Source organism: Myotis daubentonii, chromosome 2, assembly GCF_963259705.1.
Source record: "Myotis daubentonii chromosome 2, mMyoDau2.1, whole genome shotgun sequence".
NCBI lineage: Eukaryota > Metazoa > Chordata > Mammalia > Chiroptera > Vespertilionidae > Myotis > Myotis daubentonii.
This window is the reverse complement of record NC_081841.1, coordinates 147740467-147759238: the sequence shown is the minus strand read 5'-3', so window position 1 is coordinate 147759238 and position 18772 is coordinate 147740467. Positions and strand designations below refer to the sequence as shown.

At 38.4% G+C, this 18772-nt stretch overlaps 1 protein-coding gene across 4 annotated transcripts in view; it reads right to left on the bottom strand.

The window, feature by feature from the left end:
* The window catches only part of TDRD3 (tudor domain containing 3), a 211064-nt gene that overhangs the window by 12759 nt on the left and 179533 nt on the right, over positions 1-18772 (bottom strand). For 2 of the 4 annotated variants that reach the window (XM_059684798.1, XM_059684801.1), the window contains exon 13: positions 16019-16104. The exons of 1 other annotated variant lie outside the window; for it this stretch is intronic. In XM_059684798.1, coding sequence (XP_059540781.1) covers positions 16019-16104 — 86 coding nt within the window. Of the gene's footprint in view, positions 1-15158; positions 15231-15338; positions 15457-16018; positions 16105-18772 lie in introns of all 4 variants that reach the window. One more of the 4 variants, XR_009451346.1, reaches the window with a different exon arrangement.

Below are 18772 nucleotides of genomic sequence, written 5' to 3'. Positions count from 1 at the left end.
ACAACAAAATGTAATGGACTCTAAAAATGGAACTTAAAATATTTTTAAATGATCTATTTTAATTCAATTATATTAATGTTCTATTTAAGTAGCTGAAAATTGAAAGCAAGGATGAATCTGTCTTTATTTTCTGTGAAGATAATGGATAACAATTGTGTCCATAGGAATCATGCATCAACACTGAACCTTAACTTACCAATTATCCTTGTTTAAGCAATATATCCTAATTCAATATTTATAACTCTATCACAAAATAATTTGGGCTGTGGATGCCTGGAACCACAGAGTATAAAAGAGGAAGTTTCTGTAAATCACAGTTAGTCCAAATAACTAAGATGCGATTATTTGCTCAAATAATTAGCACCATCACCTGAGCTAGAACAAAGGTCTTCTGATTCACAGTCCTGTCTGCCCTTCACTATGCTTCAAGTAATAAGGGTGAGAAACCATGAATTTCTGAATTGGAAGGGGAATTGGAGAGAACCTAATTGAGCAAATGTAAACTTAAAAAGGTATTATCCATTTTGGGGGTTAAATGTGGTAGGTACTCTTCTTTAAAATGAAATTTTGTATACAGAATTCTAATATAAAATAGATGGGCTCAGCCCTAACCGGTTTGGCTCAGTTGATAGAGCATCGGCCTGCGGACTCAACGGTCCCAGGTTCGATTCCAGTCAAGGGCATGTACCTTGGTTGCAGGCACATCCCCAGTAGGGGGTGTGCAGGAGGCAGCTGATCGATGGTTCTCTTTCATCGATGTTTCTAACTCTCTATCCCTCCCCCTTCCTCTCTGTAAAAAAATCAATAAAATATATTTTAAAAAATAAAAAATAAATAAAATAGATGGGCTCAGGTTAAAATGTTTTTACATATGTGTTTTTACATATAAATGTGAGCAGTATCACTGCCTGTTTTAGTTAAAGGTTAAAAGTCTGAGTAAAATATCATTTTAGAATAAAATATAATGAAGAATTATAGCCTCCCTTTCCCTCAAAGCAGCTCTAAGAGTATCTCCATAATATGTATCATGCCCAGTAATATTTTATTTAAATGAAATATTTATGGCAGAAAAGAAATAAAAAACAAAACCAATTCAAGAAAAAAAATCTGATTCAAAATCTAATTACTAAACAATTGCTCCAAAATGCCTGGCTGGGGTAACAATGTTTGCATTCCCGTATCATGCAAAATTCCAAGAGAATTGTGGGAAATTTCACTGTGGTTCTGATCATCTCTTTTTAGAAAAGAATAGGTTTTCTAAAATTATATAAGAATGGAAATTGTTGATGATTCTATAAGATATTAGAAGATCATCTGAATTCCTAGCTCAAGGGTTTTATTCTATGATCTGCCAACTAAAGCACAACCTGAATAAGACAGCTAAACTTCAACATGAAAGAAAACTGGGTGTTTAAATGACAGTAAAAGCAAATACAGAATTATTAACCAGTGTCCTTCCTCTAACATCACTGAGGTCTACCCTTTAATACAAACAAACCAGCTATTTTTGGCAGCTTAGGTGCTCAAGAAAATTCTACTAAATATCAAAAGGCTGCATCCATATTTTAACTAAGAGAATATAGTATTAAAAAAAGAGACTAGCAAACATGTCACCCTCATCAAATTACAAACAATAAAAATATACTCATCCATTCAAAAACACATCCAAGTTTATTTACAACTTGGAACAGAAAAAAAGGAAATGATTATTTTATTGTGTCCCTGATATTTTGCATTTTATCTCATTTAATCCTTGCAACAAAACTGATTTACTTAATCTCACCATTCTATAGATGAAGCAACTAAGGCTCACCGTAACACTCCCAAAGTTCTGTGAGTGGCCAAGCCCCAGTGACACCCCTGGGCTTTCTGTTCTGAAGTTCTTTCCATTTCATTGTGCATAGTGTATTAACATTTCTTGCTTCAGACAGTTTTAATTTTTTCTAATAGCTAGCTTAAGATCAATTTTAAATAAATGGATGGTTCCTGCCCTGAGGCTAGTATAAACTTCATTTAATGGTCATCCTCTTTGTTGAAATACCACAGTGAAGTCCAAAGGATGAATATATGACTTGTAAAATGTGTAATTCTCACTGCCAATTTTAACTAAAGGTTAAATAGATTTCAAAAGCTTGTTTAGAAGTCAGATTAGGGAGAGTATTCCTGTTTGTAAAGATCCCACTCTACTCAAAGATTTCCGTGAGAGATACTTGATCATGGCATTGGCATTTAATTCCTCAACCATGTCCTAACTGATTTGGTTCAGTGGATAGAGCGTCGGCCTGTGGCCTGTAGTGTTCTGGGTTCGATTCTGTTCAAGAGAACATGCCTGGGTTGTGGGCTCTATCCCCAGTAGGGGGCATGCAGGAGGCAGCCAATCAATGATTCTCTCTTATCATTGATGTTTCTCTTTCCCTCTCCGTTTCCCTCTTAAATCAATAAAAACATATTAAAAAAAATAAATAAATCCTCAGTCTCAAAGTCAGATCTTAGATCCACCACTTCTTCCATGTTACTCAACTTATCTCTGTCTGCTTTTTCATAGGTTTACAAGGAAAATTATATGAAACTAGAGGCCTGGTGCATGGGTTCGTGCACCAGTGGGGTCCCTCGGCCTGGTCTGCGGGGATCAGGCTGAAACTGATTCTCCAACAGCCCCCGAGGGGTCCTGGATTGCGAGGGCGGTACTCAGGTGACTCACCCAGGAATCAGGCTCCTTCCTCTCTGGTTCTGGGTGTGTTACCCGAGAACTGCAGTTGCCAAGTCACCTCAGCTCGGCAGCTCCTGTGTTGAGCATCTGCCCCCTGGTGGTCAGTGTGCGTCATAGCTACTGGTCGGACGGTCAGATGGTTGCTTAGGCATATATATATATATATATATATATATATATATATATATATATATATATATATATATATATATATATATACTAGAGGCCCGGTGCACAAAAATTTGTGCACTCGGGGATGGGGGGTGTCCCACAGCCCGGCCTGCACCCTCTCACAATCTGGGACCCCTTGGGTAGGGTCCCTAGATCTGGCCTGAGATCAGGGCCTATCAGGGCTTTCCTTCCCCCAGCAATCAGGTAGGCTGACGGCCCCTCACAGGGCTGGTCCCACCCCCCAGCAAGCAGTTAGGGGTGATCGGGTAGGCAGGCAAGTGATTAGGGGTGATCAGGTAGAAAGGCCAGCGGTTAGGGGCGGGCAATCAGGTAGGCAGACGGCCCCACCCCCGCTGCTACCATTGCTTGCCATCTGTGCAGCCCTGCCCCCCTCCCCCCAGTCCCCTGCCACCGGGGGCCTCACTCTGCAGGCGACAGGCATAGGGTGCAATGGCTTGGCTGGCCTGGGCCTCCCTCTGCGGGGCAATCGCTGGCCAGCGGCACACCTGTAACAAAGTTGCTGCTGGTGGCCTGGGCATCCCTCTTTCTTTGCTGGGGGGGAGGGGCCAGCCCTGCAAGGGGCCATCTGCCTACCTGATTGCCCGCCCCTAACCGCTGGCCTGCCTACCCGATCACCCCTAACTGCTTGCTGGGGGGTGGGACCAGCCCTGTGAGGGGCCGTCAGCCTACCTGATCGCTCCTAACCACTCTGCCTGCCTGCCTGACTGCCGCTAACCACTTGCTTGGGGGTGGGGCCAGCCCGGCGAGGGGCCATGGTGGCTCTGGTCTCTGGTTGTTCCGGTCGTTATGCTTATGGTGGTTGGCCTTTTAATATATAGGACAAGAAAAAAATCTCAATACCTAATAATCCTATCTAATAAAGAGGTAATATGCAAATTGACCATCACTCCAACATATAAGATGGCTGCTCCCATGTGGTCAAAGATGGCCACCACAAGATGGCTGGCAGGGGAGGGCAGTTGTGGGCGACCAGGACTGCAGGGGAGGGCAGTTTGGGGGCAACCAGGCCGGCAGGAGAAGGCAGTTAGGAAAGACCAGGCCTTCAGGGGAGGGCAGCTGGGGGCAAGCAGGCCTGTAGGGGAGGACTGTTAGGGGCGACCAGGCTGGCAGGGGAGGGCAGTTAGGGGTGACTAGGCCAGCAGGGGAGGGCAGTTAGGGGCAATTGGGCTGGCAGGGGAGCAGTTAGGCATCGATCAGGCTGGCAGGCAGGTGGTTAGGGGGTGATCAGGCAGGCAGGCAGTGAGCAGTTGGGTGCCAGCAGTCCTGGATTGTGAGAGGGATGTCCCAGATTGGAGAAGGTGCAGGCAGGGCTGAGGGACACACCTCCCCCCACCACCCGCACACAAATTTTGTGCACTGGGCCTCTAGTACAGTAATAAAATCATTTGCTGATGTTTTTACCCCCTTAGTGAAATTTAAGAAACATAGGACTGACAGAAATAAAAAATTTAGACAATAAAAAAGCAGATAGTGGCCCAAAGTAACTAATATTTTCACATTTAAATCCCATTCATACCCAACAACCCATACTGACAATGTCTGCATAATGAACTAAAATTATTTCTCTGTAGTTAAACATAAAGGTAACAGATGTTTAAGAACCCTTTTCAATTATCAGGCTAGTTAATACAGCCATACTTTTAGAAATGCGAGGTACTCCAGTAGTCAATGATCTGATCTTCTCTGCGGTGCGAAATTCATCCACCACATTGCACACAGCTGGTGGATGGTTCTGGCTCCTTGCCTTCAACTAACTGACAAAGGGAGCACAGGCTTCCTCAAGTGGCCAACTCCACTGCTCTGTAATCTTAACTACAAAGTGCAAATCTGCATTCTGGAACTTCTACCCACATCTCCTAGTTGAGCCTGTCTTCTTTGCCATATAAAATATTTTAAATTATTTTAAAACAAGTATTATACACTTTTTTTTTTAGTCTTCCATTCTTTAGACTTAGATTCATTTCCTGGGATCATTTGTGAAACACCATTATTTCCAGAATGCCTCATCTTGATCATCTTTTCCTTTATATATTTTAACGTTCACTATTCTATATAACCTAGTATTCAGAATATTTCAAGTATAGTCTGCTTAGAACATAGTACTATTATTTCCCATTAGAAACAAAGTCTGCATCTATCTGCCAGTGCAATCTCGCCTTGCTTTAATGTTTCTAGCTGCTGCTCAGTCACTGCATGCTCATATTGTGCTTGTCATTAAGCAAAACCCCTACATCCTACTCCCAGGTCTAGTATTTCATCCTATTCCTAGGTCTAGTATACTTTTACTGATTTCAGAGAGGAAGGGAGAGGGAGAAAGAGATAAAAATATCAATGATGAGAGAGAATCATTGATCTGCTGCCTCCTGCACACCCCCTATTGGGGATTGAGCTTGCATCTCAGGCATGTGCCTTGACAGGAAATCTAACCATGACCTATTCATTCAAAGGTTGATGCTCAACCACTGAGCCACACTGGCTGGGCTTTCATCCTTTATTTAAAGAGAATTATTTTCCCAATATAGTTTTAAATATAACCACAATTAAAGCCCATACATTATTAAAATTTATCATTTTGGCACTGTATAATCATTAGCGTATTCTGAATAACTATCTGACATGAAGTCAGTTTCTGACAAGTTATTTTGATGATCTGTTAGCATTTATTTAGTTATTTACCAGAGGCGTGGTGCACGAAATCATGCATTGGTGGGGTCCCTCGACATGGCCTGCGGGGCCAAAACTGACAGTCCAACATCCCCCAAGGTATGTAGTAGTGCATGAAGCAGCAGGCGGCTGGGGAGGAGCCCAAGCCCGGGCGGGCACCTCACCACTCCTGCTCATCCCAGCCCCCACTGCGCCTGCCGCCACCACTGCTAGGTAGGCTCGCTGCCACTCCGCTGCAGTCTCCATGCACGCACACGTCCTAGGGTGATAGCAGCGTGCCCATGATAGAGAAGCAGCCATGGGCTCATGCCCAGTCAGTCATGATCTGGGTCCAGACTGGGGAGGGGCAAGCAAGGGAAGTGTCCACAGGAGAGACTTATGCCGTCGCTTGTATCCAAGCGTGAGCCCGGCGTCTGCTGTATTTCAGCTGAATACAAGCTGAAAATTTTTATATACGTTCTTTTATTAACCCCCCACAAAATCCTCAAGTAGGTTGGTATCATGTATCTCTATTTACAGGTAAAGTGTCAGATCACACACTATGGTATTAGCTACTCTGAAACCTGCCTATCAATTCTGCAGCCCATAGGCTTGATGATTTTAGGCAAGTTATTTAATGGCTCTGAATCTGTATTTGTAGTTTTCCTTGTGTGTAAAATGGGAATACTAAAAATTATTTCAGTTAATGCAGGTCAAGGGTTATACTAGTATATGGTGCCTGGTACTATATGTGTTCCAATTATATCCAGTTTTGAACAGAAGAAACTCCAATCTTCATATTCTTAACCATTTATTCCACTTTAACTTAATAAGTCAATACAGCCCTGGCTGCTGTTGCTCAGCGGTTAGAGTATCAGCCCATGGACCAAAGGGTTGCACTTTGTTCCTGGTCAAGGGCACGTACCCGGATTGCAGATTTGATCGCTGGCCCTGGTCAGCCATGTCCAGGAGGCAACCAATCGATGTGTTTCTCTCACATTGATGTTTCTCTCTCTCTCTCCCTCCCTTCCAGTCTCTCTAAAAATCAATGGAAAAATATCCTCAAGTGAGAGGATTAACAAAACAACACGAAAAAATAAGTCAGTCAGTACACATGTAATTTGTAATCTTGTTGTAACCTAAATATAAATTACTGTTAGTATGCTTAGTAATTTTCCCCTCATGTTGAAATTTCAAAATGTCCAAGATATAAGGAGTTAGCTCTTTAAAAAAAAAAATCATTCTCTTTCCAAGGTTAGGAGACCTTCTTAATAATTTTTGATGGTTAGATGGTTGAAGAAAGAAAAAGTATCACAAAGATTTTCTTGAAGCTTAATAAGGGAGACAAACTTATTTCCATCAACTTAGGTAAAGGAAAAGTAGACAATACATACCACTTGATTTAATTAAGACTATTAAACATAGTGTACTTTGCTGTAATAATGCTATTTCTAGGTTTACTGAAATTCAGGAACGATGTTTTAGTCACCTGTAATTCTACACCTGAAATATTGGACATATCAATAGAGGCCGGGGGAACTAATACAGTCTTTGGAGAGTAATCTGCTCATCATTTTAGACAAAGGAAGACTATGATAAATGTTTGTTCCTATTAAACATGTATTATGTTCTTCTTATGGTTCAAGAATGAAGCTATTTTGCCTCCATTCATCCATTGTGCAAACAATAATAGCAAGAACAAATTAGGAAGGTTTGAAGTTTCTGTACTACATAGCCAAAAGATTTCCTCCAGTTTTTCAAATACTTAATATGTACCTTTCTAAAAAGTATTAAGGTAAAATGATCAATTTAAAAAAATTTTAAATTTATCCATGAGATTATTTAAAGTGTATTCCTATATGCAATTTAAAACTTTTCTTCCTCCAACCTCCTTCTCCCCAAAATGTAAGTTGATTATTAAAATAAAAAAGTATGACAAATAGATACTTGGGCTAGAGGGAAGGGATGTAAACAGTGATAATGTGTATATTGTACAGGAATCTGTAAAACTGATGATTACTAATTAAGGCTTAATGAGTAACGAATAAGACCAGAAAAGTTTATGGTACTCTCAACAGTTTATAAATTCCTCCAGAGTATAAATGTATGACACACACCAAATTCCAATTTCGTCATCTATGAATAAGAGCATGACAGTCTTTTAAAAGCTGAGCTGCAATGAGGAGGCAACGCCTGCCCAGGGTTAAACACTGATTTATGCGTGGCCGGGTTTGGACAAGACTCCTGTCAGTGTCAGGTAGCAAGTACACAGACAGCAGGATGGCTGAACAGCTTTGTGTCAGAGCTGGGACGGAAGTCGCCGATTTATGAAGGCTGTCAAACAACAGGAATTCAAAGTGTAAAGAAAATTGATTTTTCATAAAGAAAACGATGGAAATTTTTATAACTTTGCAGGCAATACTATTAGCTTAAACTCAGGCAGTGGTTCTCAACCTTCCTAATGCTGCGACCCTTTAATATAGTTCCTCATGTTGTGGTGAACCCCAACCATAAAATTATTTTCGTTGCTACTTCATAACTGTAATGTTGCTACTGTTATGAATCATAATGTAAATATCTGATATGCAGGATGTATTTTAAGGGGTCGCAACCCACAGGTTGAGAACCGCCGAAAAGGAACATGGTTCTTTCATTTTGTGAGAAAAACTAGTTTGCTTATATAAAGATTTGTGGATTTTTACATTTTAAGAATCCTGATAAAGAAGCTCATTATACTAGTAACATTCAAATAGAAAATTTTAATGGGAAATGTAGAGGGAAAAGGAATTAAAATAAAGACAAAGACAGTACAAAGCAGCAGTTTGGGTTTCCTTCCATGAGGGATAATTTGGCATAGATACCCAAACCTCCTGATTAGGAAGTTTCAACTAGTAGTGACTGCTGTAAGCCAGCGTCAACAAGCATGACTTTGAGAAGGTGAACACAGGGAGGCTGCTACTTCCAAAGTCTTAAAGGAAAACTAAAGAAATGAAATTAAGAACCTGTATGCCAGGCATTTCAATCATTTAATGACTGAACAAAGTGTTTATTGAGTAGTTACTATGTTCCTTACAATAACCCTATGAGATTGCATATTTTTATTGATGTTTTTTAAAGAAAACAAAACTGAGGTTAAAAAATATTAGATATCTTGCCCAGGTTATATTGGACTCTAAAGCCCATGCTCTTCCCACACATCCCAATAAATGCAAAGGCTAAAGGAGCGAATCAGACTGATAATGTTAAACTCTTAAAAGGATTATAGAAACATAAAAATCAAGTGCTTTCCATCTCATTTACATATTAAATGGATCATAAAATTAATAACACAAAGTGGATATATCATTTAGATGCTATAATTCTTACTGTAAAACACAAATTATCCACAGTGCTATCCACCCTGAAATGGCTACACTATCAATAAGCAGCTATAAACTTTAAATGAATTAATGTTTAGAACATACAATAATGTTGGGTACAAAGTTAAGTAATAAAATGAGGTATTATTACTACTTCACAAATGTAAAGTATGGAGTTTCCTCAAAAAACTAAAATGGAACTCCCATTTGACCCAGTGATCCCACTTCTAGGAATATATCCCAAAAACTAGAAACACCAATTAGAAAGGATATATACACCCCTATGTTCACAGCAGCACAATTCACCATAGCTAAAATTTGGAAACAGCCTAAGTGCCCAACAGTAGATGAGTGGATTAAAAAACAGTGGTACATCTACACAATGGAATACTACACTGTGGTAAAAAAGGAGTTCTTACCATTTGCAGCAGCATGGATGGAACTGGAGAGCATTATGCTAAGTGAAATAAGCCAGTCAGAGAAAGATAAATATCACATGATCTCACTCATTTGTGGAATATAATGAACAACATAAACTGATGAACAAAAACAGATCCAGAGGCGAAAAAACATCAATCAGACCGTCAAACCTCAGAGGGAAGGTAGGGGAGGGTGGGGGCAAGGGGGAGATGCCTTAGACCAATTCCAGCATGTCATAATTTCAAGAGTTTCATCAAAAGGTTGATGAGACTTGGGGACTCAACAGGGTTGAGTCACACAAGTAGTCACCTGTTGGGAATGGCTAAAGGCATTTCCCCAAACCTGAATAGGAAACTGATTGTGGCTGCCAGACAGTTAAAGGGCATCTTAATCTACATGTTATTGCCTCCTACTGGCCAAACACCTGTACAGCCTTAGGCTATTCCCCAAACTGACAATGCTTCTGTGCCCTTTGAAATCTTACCCTTTGAAGTGTATTATCTCCACCTTGCCTTAGGACAAATTGTGTTAATAAAAGCAAGGGTCCTAGACAAGGAGGCAGTCTTCGGTTCCTTTAGCTGAAGGTCCTCTGACCCCCAGTGCCTTTCAAAATTATATCTCATCTCCGGACTCTTTATTAGTCTCTGGAATCCTATGTCATCTACGCGCAACCCCTTTTCCAGATTCCTGAACCCTTCTTGATGCTGGGACATGAACCCCGGCATAAATGGACGCCTGAAGTGGGACTTTCTGAACCCTGGAAGCACCAGCAGGGAGAGATCAACCAAAGGACTGATATGCATGCATATAGGCCTAACCAATGGACACAGACAACAGGGGAGTGAGGGCATGAATGGGTGTGGGGGTAAGGACACATATGTAATAATTTAATCAATAAAGAAATTAAAAAAACACACCAATGTAAAGTTCTATTTTGTAATGCCACATTACAACATATACCAGTTTTTCTTTTATTGGTCTGAGTCTAGCAATTTGACCAGTGTATCATCCCAGTGAGTTATAGGGGTTGAGAACCTAGCACACAATGCTAAACGAGCTTTTATGTGGTACTTTGCGAAGTGATTTTACAATGATTACTGTTAATAACCAATGTAATACAAAAGCGAAGCTGAGAATCTGGTCAATTAGCAACATGTTCATTTTTCTTCCATTGAAGAAAGGAACCCACAGGCAATCTTCTTTACTGAGACAAATCCTGCCAGCTTACCAAATGCAGTAATCTTCTTCACAAAACTCATCTGAGTTAAAGTCCTTGGTATCTACGACAGGGGGAGTTAATTCCTCTGAGAACACAATTACTGAGAAAGTATAATAAAGTGGTAAAATTCACCAGTACATGTATTTTCCTACCAGATTTTTCACATTAACTATTACGTGTTCCCAGACTTAAATACAAATAATTCCATTTTGTATAGTTATTTGGCAAGGTCCTACATTTACCTAAGAACGTATAGTACATTTTAAATAAGGGAGGTTTATTCATAATTTGATAAACCTCATAGTGTTTGGTTCTCTGTTTAATGAATGTTATCACATTCAGTGGCATAAATTTTGAGAGAGACTTTTCTTCTAAGCTGTCTTAATGAGAGTGTAAGTTGTTTAGGCTCCTTTTAGGACCTTTATCACTATTTTGGCTTGGTAGCAATTAGAAAGGGATCACATGCCTGTGATGGGCCATCCTCTTCAATGATAGAAGAAGAATATTCCATGGTCACTGATAAATTAACTCTATGAATGTAAAAGAGTATATGTTCTTAACAGGATTACTTGGTTTCTTATTTAGATTTCGTTTTTTAATTCCATTGCTAGTGAGTGGTGGACAACTTTCTATAATTGTCATTCAACAATTATCATGAGCATTCAAAATTGTTCTCCTCATTTAAAGCTGTGTCCATGTTACAAAAACATCTTTCTCTGAATAGGTTAGTTAATAAATGGACAAATAAATAGATGGGTTAAGTTTTATGAGAACAAAGAGCAGTTTAACATATTCATTCATTTATTATATCACTACCAGGCATGAAGATGAGCTCAAGAAGGCCTGAAACTTGGTTAATGTAACATTCCTAGGATTATATTAATGTTACTAGCAAAAGCCTCAAACAGGACCCTTTCCCAAAACTGAATTTGTGAGGTTTCAGAGCAATAATATAGTCGTTGTGAGTATGTGGACTTTCAAGCATCAGGTCCCTTATGAGAACCTCCACTTAAAACTGGCTGAGTGGTTAACTGCTAGCTTCTGAATAAAAGCAATGTTCTTTTCACCTGTACATTCACTTCAACTTTTCTTGCAGCTACTAAAAGACTAGAAACTGAGAATGAACTGTCACAGAATGCTTTGTGCATGATTTTTCTAAGGGCTGAAAACTTTGCTGTGAAAATAAATACATTCTTGGTGAGCTTCTTCTACCACTCTCCTGTGCAGTTTCTAAATCTTTACATATCTCTTAAAAATTCCTCTCCTATTCTTGACCTTATTACTTTCAACAGATAACCTGCTTTAACTTCACAGAGAAGAGAGTTCATTAGTTCAGAATTATTCAACTTCCTACCCTGAAACCCAAACAACTTACCCTCACCCACACCTGCATTTACTTATTTCCTCTCCCGTCTCTAGTGTCCCTCAACACACCCAAAGTCACAGGTGATTATGAATCACTATCTATGGCCTAATTTTTTTAAAAAAATTCTTACTCCTATTTTTATACCCTCTCGTCTCTTTGCTTCACTGTGCCTTTGATGTAAATATAATTGGATTTGTACCCTGAGCTCCTTTAGCCTTTATTTATATCTTCTATCCTCTTTATCTTTACAACCAAGATCTTTTTTTTTTTTTTTTAATATATTTTATTGATTTTTTACAGAGAGGAAGGGAGAGAGATAGAAAGTTAGAAACATCGATGAGCGAGAAACATCGATCAGCTGCCTCCTGCACATCTCCTACTGGGGATATGCCCGCAACCCAGGTACATGCCCTTGACCGGAATCGAACCTGGGACCTTTCAGTCCGCAGGCCGACGCTCTATCCACTGAGCCAAACCGGTTTCGGCTACAACCAAGATCTTAAAAGTAGCCTATATTTCACTTTCTTATTTCCCATTTACTCTCAAGAAACTACAAGCTGTCTCACACACCCACCATTCTACAGTTATCTGCCACCTGCTGATTGTCAAATCCAACAGGCACTGTTCAATCCTTATCTTCTTTAACCTTTCCAACATTTTATTTTACAGATTCAGCACCCCTCTCCACTGCCCAACCCCTTGTCCTCAATGTCCCCTCCCACCCTTCAATCATGAAATTCCCCATTAATCTAATCCCAATCCTTGTCTTATCTCTTTTTATACACTTTCTCTAGGCAATGGCACCCATATGCTTGAGCCTAGCTCTGATGACTCTAAGTCCTCATCTCTTGCTTTAATTATTGCAATATTTGTCTCCATGCTGTTTCCACTGAAACCTGTTTTCTATACTACAGGCAATAATCTCTTAAAATCACATCATAACACTCCCCTGCCTATAATCCTTCCTTGCCCCTATTCTGAGGGATAAAATTCAAACTATTTACCATAACCTGCCTAACTCTTCCTTCTTCCTTTGACCCCACCTGCCTTTTCATCCTCATCCAATGACATTTGCTACACCTAAATTATTCTGCTGCCCAATTACCTTATCCTATCATGCCCTCCTAGACTTTTCCTGCTTTCTCTGTTCTCTCACTTTCCTCTCTTTTCCCCCCCAAGCTACGTCTTAACTGCTCTTCAAGACTTTCAAGACCCACATTAAACCTCATTCGTATTTAACAAATATTTATTGAAAGCACCTTGTTTCAGATACTGATCTGAAGGCTGAAGTATTAGCTGAGACAAAATTCCTGTTCTCATATTGATTTCCCTGAGGGGCTGGAGACAGGAACAGGATATGCAGAAAATAAAGCAGGGCAAAGTGGAGAGAGAGTTTGTGCGATGGTGCATTGATGTTTGGATAATGGGATAGTCAGGGACGCCCCTGCTCCTGCCCTGTCTGCTCCTGACTGATAGGCACCCTCTGTCTGTGCTCTGTTCACAATGAACAGATGCTGGATGACTTGTGGGGCTCCTCTGCTAGTCTGTGACTCCTTGAGGATAGAGACTCTCATCTAGGCATTCCTATCATCTAGAACATAATCATTCTAAGAAAGTGTGTTGTGCCAACATTGCTGGATGGAGAGATAAAGCCACATAATAAGTGCTCAAAATTTTTAGAAATAGATTAATACATATTTAAAATTGTAAGTTAACAGGAAAACTTCAAATATAAAAATTTAACTTTATACTTAGTCTAATACTACATCAAAAACTAAAACAAGGATAAAAAATCTAACAAGATATCATAATTGCATACTAACATTCTTAAATTATGAGTGGTAGGTTAAGTACAGATTAAATAAACATTCCATAAGAACAATGTAATTTGCTTTGCATTTGAAAGCATTTTTGAGAGACTGAATTGTGAAGGTGTGTAAGTGTTTTGGGGACAGTATCAATAAGAATTTTGCAAGGAAACTGGGAAGTAGATAGCATGGATAGAGTGAAAGTACATGGTAAGACTTTGTAGAGGTAGGTCTATTGGTTTAGTTGTAAGGTGTTTCATTTACTAATTAAGGACAGAAACAAGTTTAATGATCATGGCATTTTATCATGAAAAACCATAATCATGTTGCTGTTAACTTCACTGAAGGCAAAAAAGGCAAAATTAGAACTTGATAAGTGATGTTTTTGTTTATCTTATTTTTTCAACTCCCATGTTTACAAATTCTTTTCGCAAATTTTAGGGATTTAAAAAAAAACTGAAGTTCCCTACTCATGACCAAATTTCTTCTTGCTAATTTATTTTGCTTGTTTTTTTTTCTTTTTCAAATAAAATATATAATACAATTACAGAAAGTTTATAAAATTGAAAAAACATATGTATATATATACCATACATAGAGATTATACATAACTCTACTATTCTAAGACAACCACTACCCTGAGTATAATTTTGATCAAACCTATAAACTGCTTTTATTCACTTATAAATATTTCCCATATTACAGCCTTCATAATGCTTTTTATCACAGCTGTATAATATTTCACCCACAGATGGATGATAATTTATTTTACCATTCTCATATTGGTGGGCATTTAGGTAGCTCCTAGTTTATTATTATTATAATAATGCTGCAGTAATCATTTCTCAGCAATTCACTTATTTTCTTTGCTCTTTCCTTAGGAGAGATGAACAACTACGGGGTTATTGGTTTAAAGGGTATGAACACGTAAGGCTTGGGAAAAAACTGGAAGCATCACACCAATTTACACTGCCATTAGCAATATGTACGAGTACTCATACCACTGCATCTTTGCCAGCATAAGCATTACCATTTAATTTCCCTCCATTAATGCACAAACTTAACATTGCACTTAATTGTTTCAATTTGCATTTGATTACTACCAGAGTTCAATACTTCTCTCTAATTTTTAGTTAAGAAAGATGACACTGCTACTTCAGCAAGAAACCATACTGAGCATAAGTCAATGGTTCAAGGCTATAAAAATAAAATAAAAAAGAAAAGCTTTAAGAAAGTTAATTCAATCATGACATGAGTAACGGTTATTGTGCTCCATGGTAATTAGGCATTAATGGCAAGCAGTTCTTGTAAGTGGCTATTATTACTATTATTTAGACATAGCCAGATGAAGCATTCGTAGATTATGGGGGGCCGGGGGAGCGGGGGGAAGGAGCTGGACCAAGTAAAGCTATAAAGTCTTCTTATGTCCCCATAAAGGTACCTTGATCTGACACCAGATGTGATCCAGAAGGCAAGTGTCCTTTCTTTCTTAGCTCCATGCAGCCTCTATAAACTTAGCACCCAGTCAAGATAATAAGCATTATAATTTAGTTTGGCTGAGGGTGGGCTGGAACTTACTTTACTGAGAATCAAAAACGAGGTCAAGTCAGATATTACTCACAGAAATGGCCACCAAATCCTTACTCTCTTCTCTCCATGACTATTCCTCCAGCTAAGAATCTAGGTTTTCAGTGAGACTGCTGAAGAACTTCTAACTCTGATCTATTGCCATCTCCTTTCTGAGAGAAGAAAGGACTTGAGACACAATCATTTCCCCAGTCAACCTTACTAACTAATGGAGTAGTGATCTGGTAACAGGATTTAAGATACTTCCCTCTGCCCCAAATCCTTCTCCCAAACATTGTCTAAATTTCCATGAGTCAGAGATTCTTTGATATTTCTAGTTACATAATTCTGAGATTAAAGAAGAAAGGTGAGGGTGTAAAGGGGTAACAGTAAAAAAGAACACACACACACACACATACTCTACAGTGATGATTAAATTACCAGCCTGGTTTTATAGTCTTGAAATACTTAACTCTAAAGCATGCAAAGAATAGAAATAAGAATTCCTATATGGAGAGGGCACAGGGGTAAGCAAAATAAGTTAGGTCATTTTGGGTTGCTTTAAATATGCATAGCTAAGGACACTAGACTACTGAAAATAGGGAAGAAAGGGGTCATAAAAATTTGTTTTTATAGACCTTAGGAGTTTCCAAAGCACATTTCTACCAATCATATTCCTTAATCCTCAAAACAACCCTGTACTGAAACTGAGACCAGAGATATTAAGTAACTTACCCAAAGTCACACAGGTAGTAAGTGGCAGAGCCAGGACTCGACCCGGTTCTTCTGATTCCTCCTGTGCATGTCCAGCTCCGCTGGAGCTGAAGCAGGGCAAAAAGGAGGGGGAAGTAATTGCCCAAGATCAGCCCTGCCCTCTCCCCTTCTTTCAAAGGCCAAGCAGATCCGACATTTAACTCTCTCAGTGACCCCTTTCATCAAATTCTTTCAGGATAAAGCACACAGAATCTGAAAATGTTTCTCAGCCTTGGGCCCAAGAATGGCAGTAAGTAGTAAACAATGCCAGAGTATTCTGGCTGTACTTTGCCATTTATATGAAATTTATTGGAACCTCAAAGCATAATAATTCTCATTTCAGAAAGTTAAACTAGTTTTTATAATTGATATTACTTAAAGCAGTTTGTTTAAAAATATTTTTTTCACAGTTTCAGGCAAAACTTTGAAATTATGCTATTAAAAAAAATTATCTTGAAAAATGTCTAAGAACCAAAATACTAAATCTACCTTCAACCTATTCTGTGACCTTTTTTTCTATCTTAATCATCTTCCCTCAGTGATTATTTTCATTAAAGCTATTATAATCATTAAAATGGACTATAGAACAATCAGTCTTTTCATAGCCAATTTTAAGTATTTTCAACAAATTAAAGGAAAATGTGTGCATTTTCTTGATATGTCTTTTCTGAAATGTAAATCTTATATTATTTTTAAATTATATCTAAAGGGCTTTTTTTTGTTTTTTGTTAATCCTCACCTGAGGATACTTTTTCCATTGATTTTTCTTAGAAAGAATGGAAGGAAGGAAAAGGGAAGGGGGGAGAGAGAGAGAGAGAGAGAGAGAGAGAGAGAGAGAGAGAGAGAGAGAGAGAGAGAGGAACAGAAACATTGATGTGAGAGAGACACATGGATTGGCTGCCTCCTGCATGCACCCCTAACCAAGGCCAGTGATCAGACCTGTAACCTAAGTATGTGCCCTTCACTGGGAATCGAATCTGAGACCTTTTGGTGAGAAGCCCAATGCTCTATCCACAGAGTCACGCTAGCCAGGGCTAAAATGCTTTTAATGTAGCCATCTATAATTAATTTTCTTTAACAAAATTTAGAGTTTCCAGTCTCTAGTTTCTTGAAAGGTTCCTTAATTTTTCTTAGGGAATTATATATTTTAATTTCTCATCTTAACTAAGTTTAATGAGAAAATTTTTTTCTTGTCTTTGCTTATTTCCTAAGAATAGGTATGAGGATACAATTTAAGTGGACTGAGCATATGACCAGCAATTTTATCATTTCTAGGTCTTTTTGTAATCAGCTCCAATAGTCCTCAGTCTCTAATAGTCTTTCCATTTATGAGAACTACTATCAATAGGGCCAAGTGCTAAGTAAGCATTAACACTAATCAGGGCATATAAAAGATCAAGCAGAATATCAACTTATTTCTACCAAAAGCTTTTAGAGGCTTTTAGAGTTCTGAACTTTAAAAAATGTTCTGTTTAACCAGACTTCATTTAAGCATTAGTTCTATCTCAGGTGGGACATGTCTAACTGTAGCTAAAAGCCTATTGAAACCTTTACAACGAATAGAAGGTAAACTGACAAAAAAAAATAAAATCAAATAAAAGAGACAGAGGAAAAAGAGAAGCAACCTAGATAGTAAGGAAGAAGAAAGGAAGAGAAGGGGGTAAAACAGAAAAAAGAGTTTACCTAGAAAAGATAAAAAATTTTGAATAAAGACTAATACAAACTTTTGATATGGCTCTCCCTTCCCTTTAAGACTTTAATTCTATATTTTAAAAATCTAATTAAGTCTAACATTCTTTGGGTACTGATGTTCAAATTCAGGAATACCTAATAATAAAATTTGCATTATCTGATCACCTTATGAAGAAACAATATATTAGTGTACTTTCCCCCACATTATTTAAGGCTTATTTACTTAAATCTTTTCAAGATAAAATGCTCTTTATATTCTTGCAAATAACTCATTAAATGGTACAAAAACGGTTACCAACATTTAAAAAATACAAGTCCATAAATGTTAAAATATGAACCATACAGAAAAGGAATTAAACTGACTTCTAATACTGTACTTTGTATAACAAGCTTGTTGTTAAGCGTAACCAAAATGGTTTACCCTAATTTCCTAATCACATGATCTGGGAAAAATGAGCATATTTTAGGCAAGACAAAAATGCCAATAAAAGGTTGTTAAAGTTGATACTAGTTTCGGAAAAGTCAATGTTAGCCTTTCCCACTTACTTCCCTCACACTATCACATTCACTTAACATGCATAATAATACTGTATCAAGAAGCTCACCAACTATAGTTCCCAGACTGGAACCACCCCAGTCTCATGGAGGCCTTATTGATATGGATTAGGTGGCTTCTAGAAGGAAGAAAATACACTGAGTGGTCAGATTATTATGACCACCCTACATTTGTAGGCAAATTAGCTATAATTTCGCATTTAAGTTGCTAGAGGGCCAGACCACTATAAATAGGGAAGCAGGTTGTTTATCACGACAGTAGAAGTGATTTTTTTCTGAAGATATGAGTAAACAATGTGATTTAACAGCCTTTGAACGTGGGATATATACAGTATATCTTCTATTTCTCTTATATCTTTTTAATTCCTTGGGTATATAAGCCAATCTATTTTCCAAAGTAGCTTTGTTACAAAAAGCTTTAAAAAATATTTGTTGAAAAACCATCATATTAAACTGCCATAATAGAGTTTGCTGTCTGAAGAACTCTTC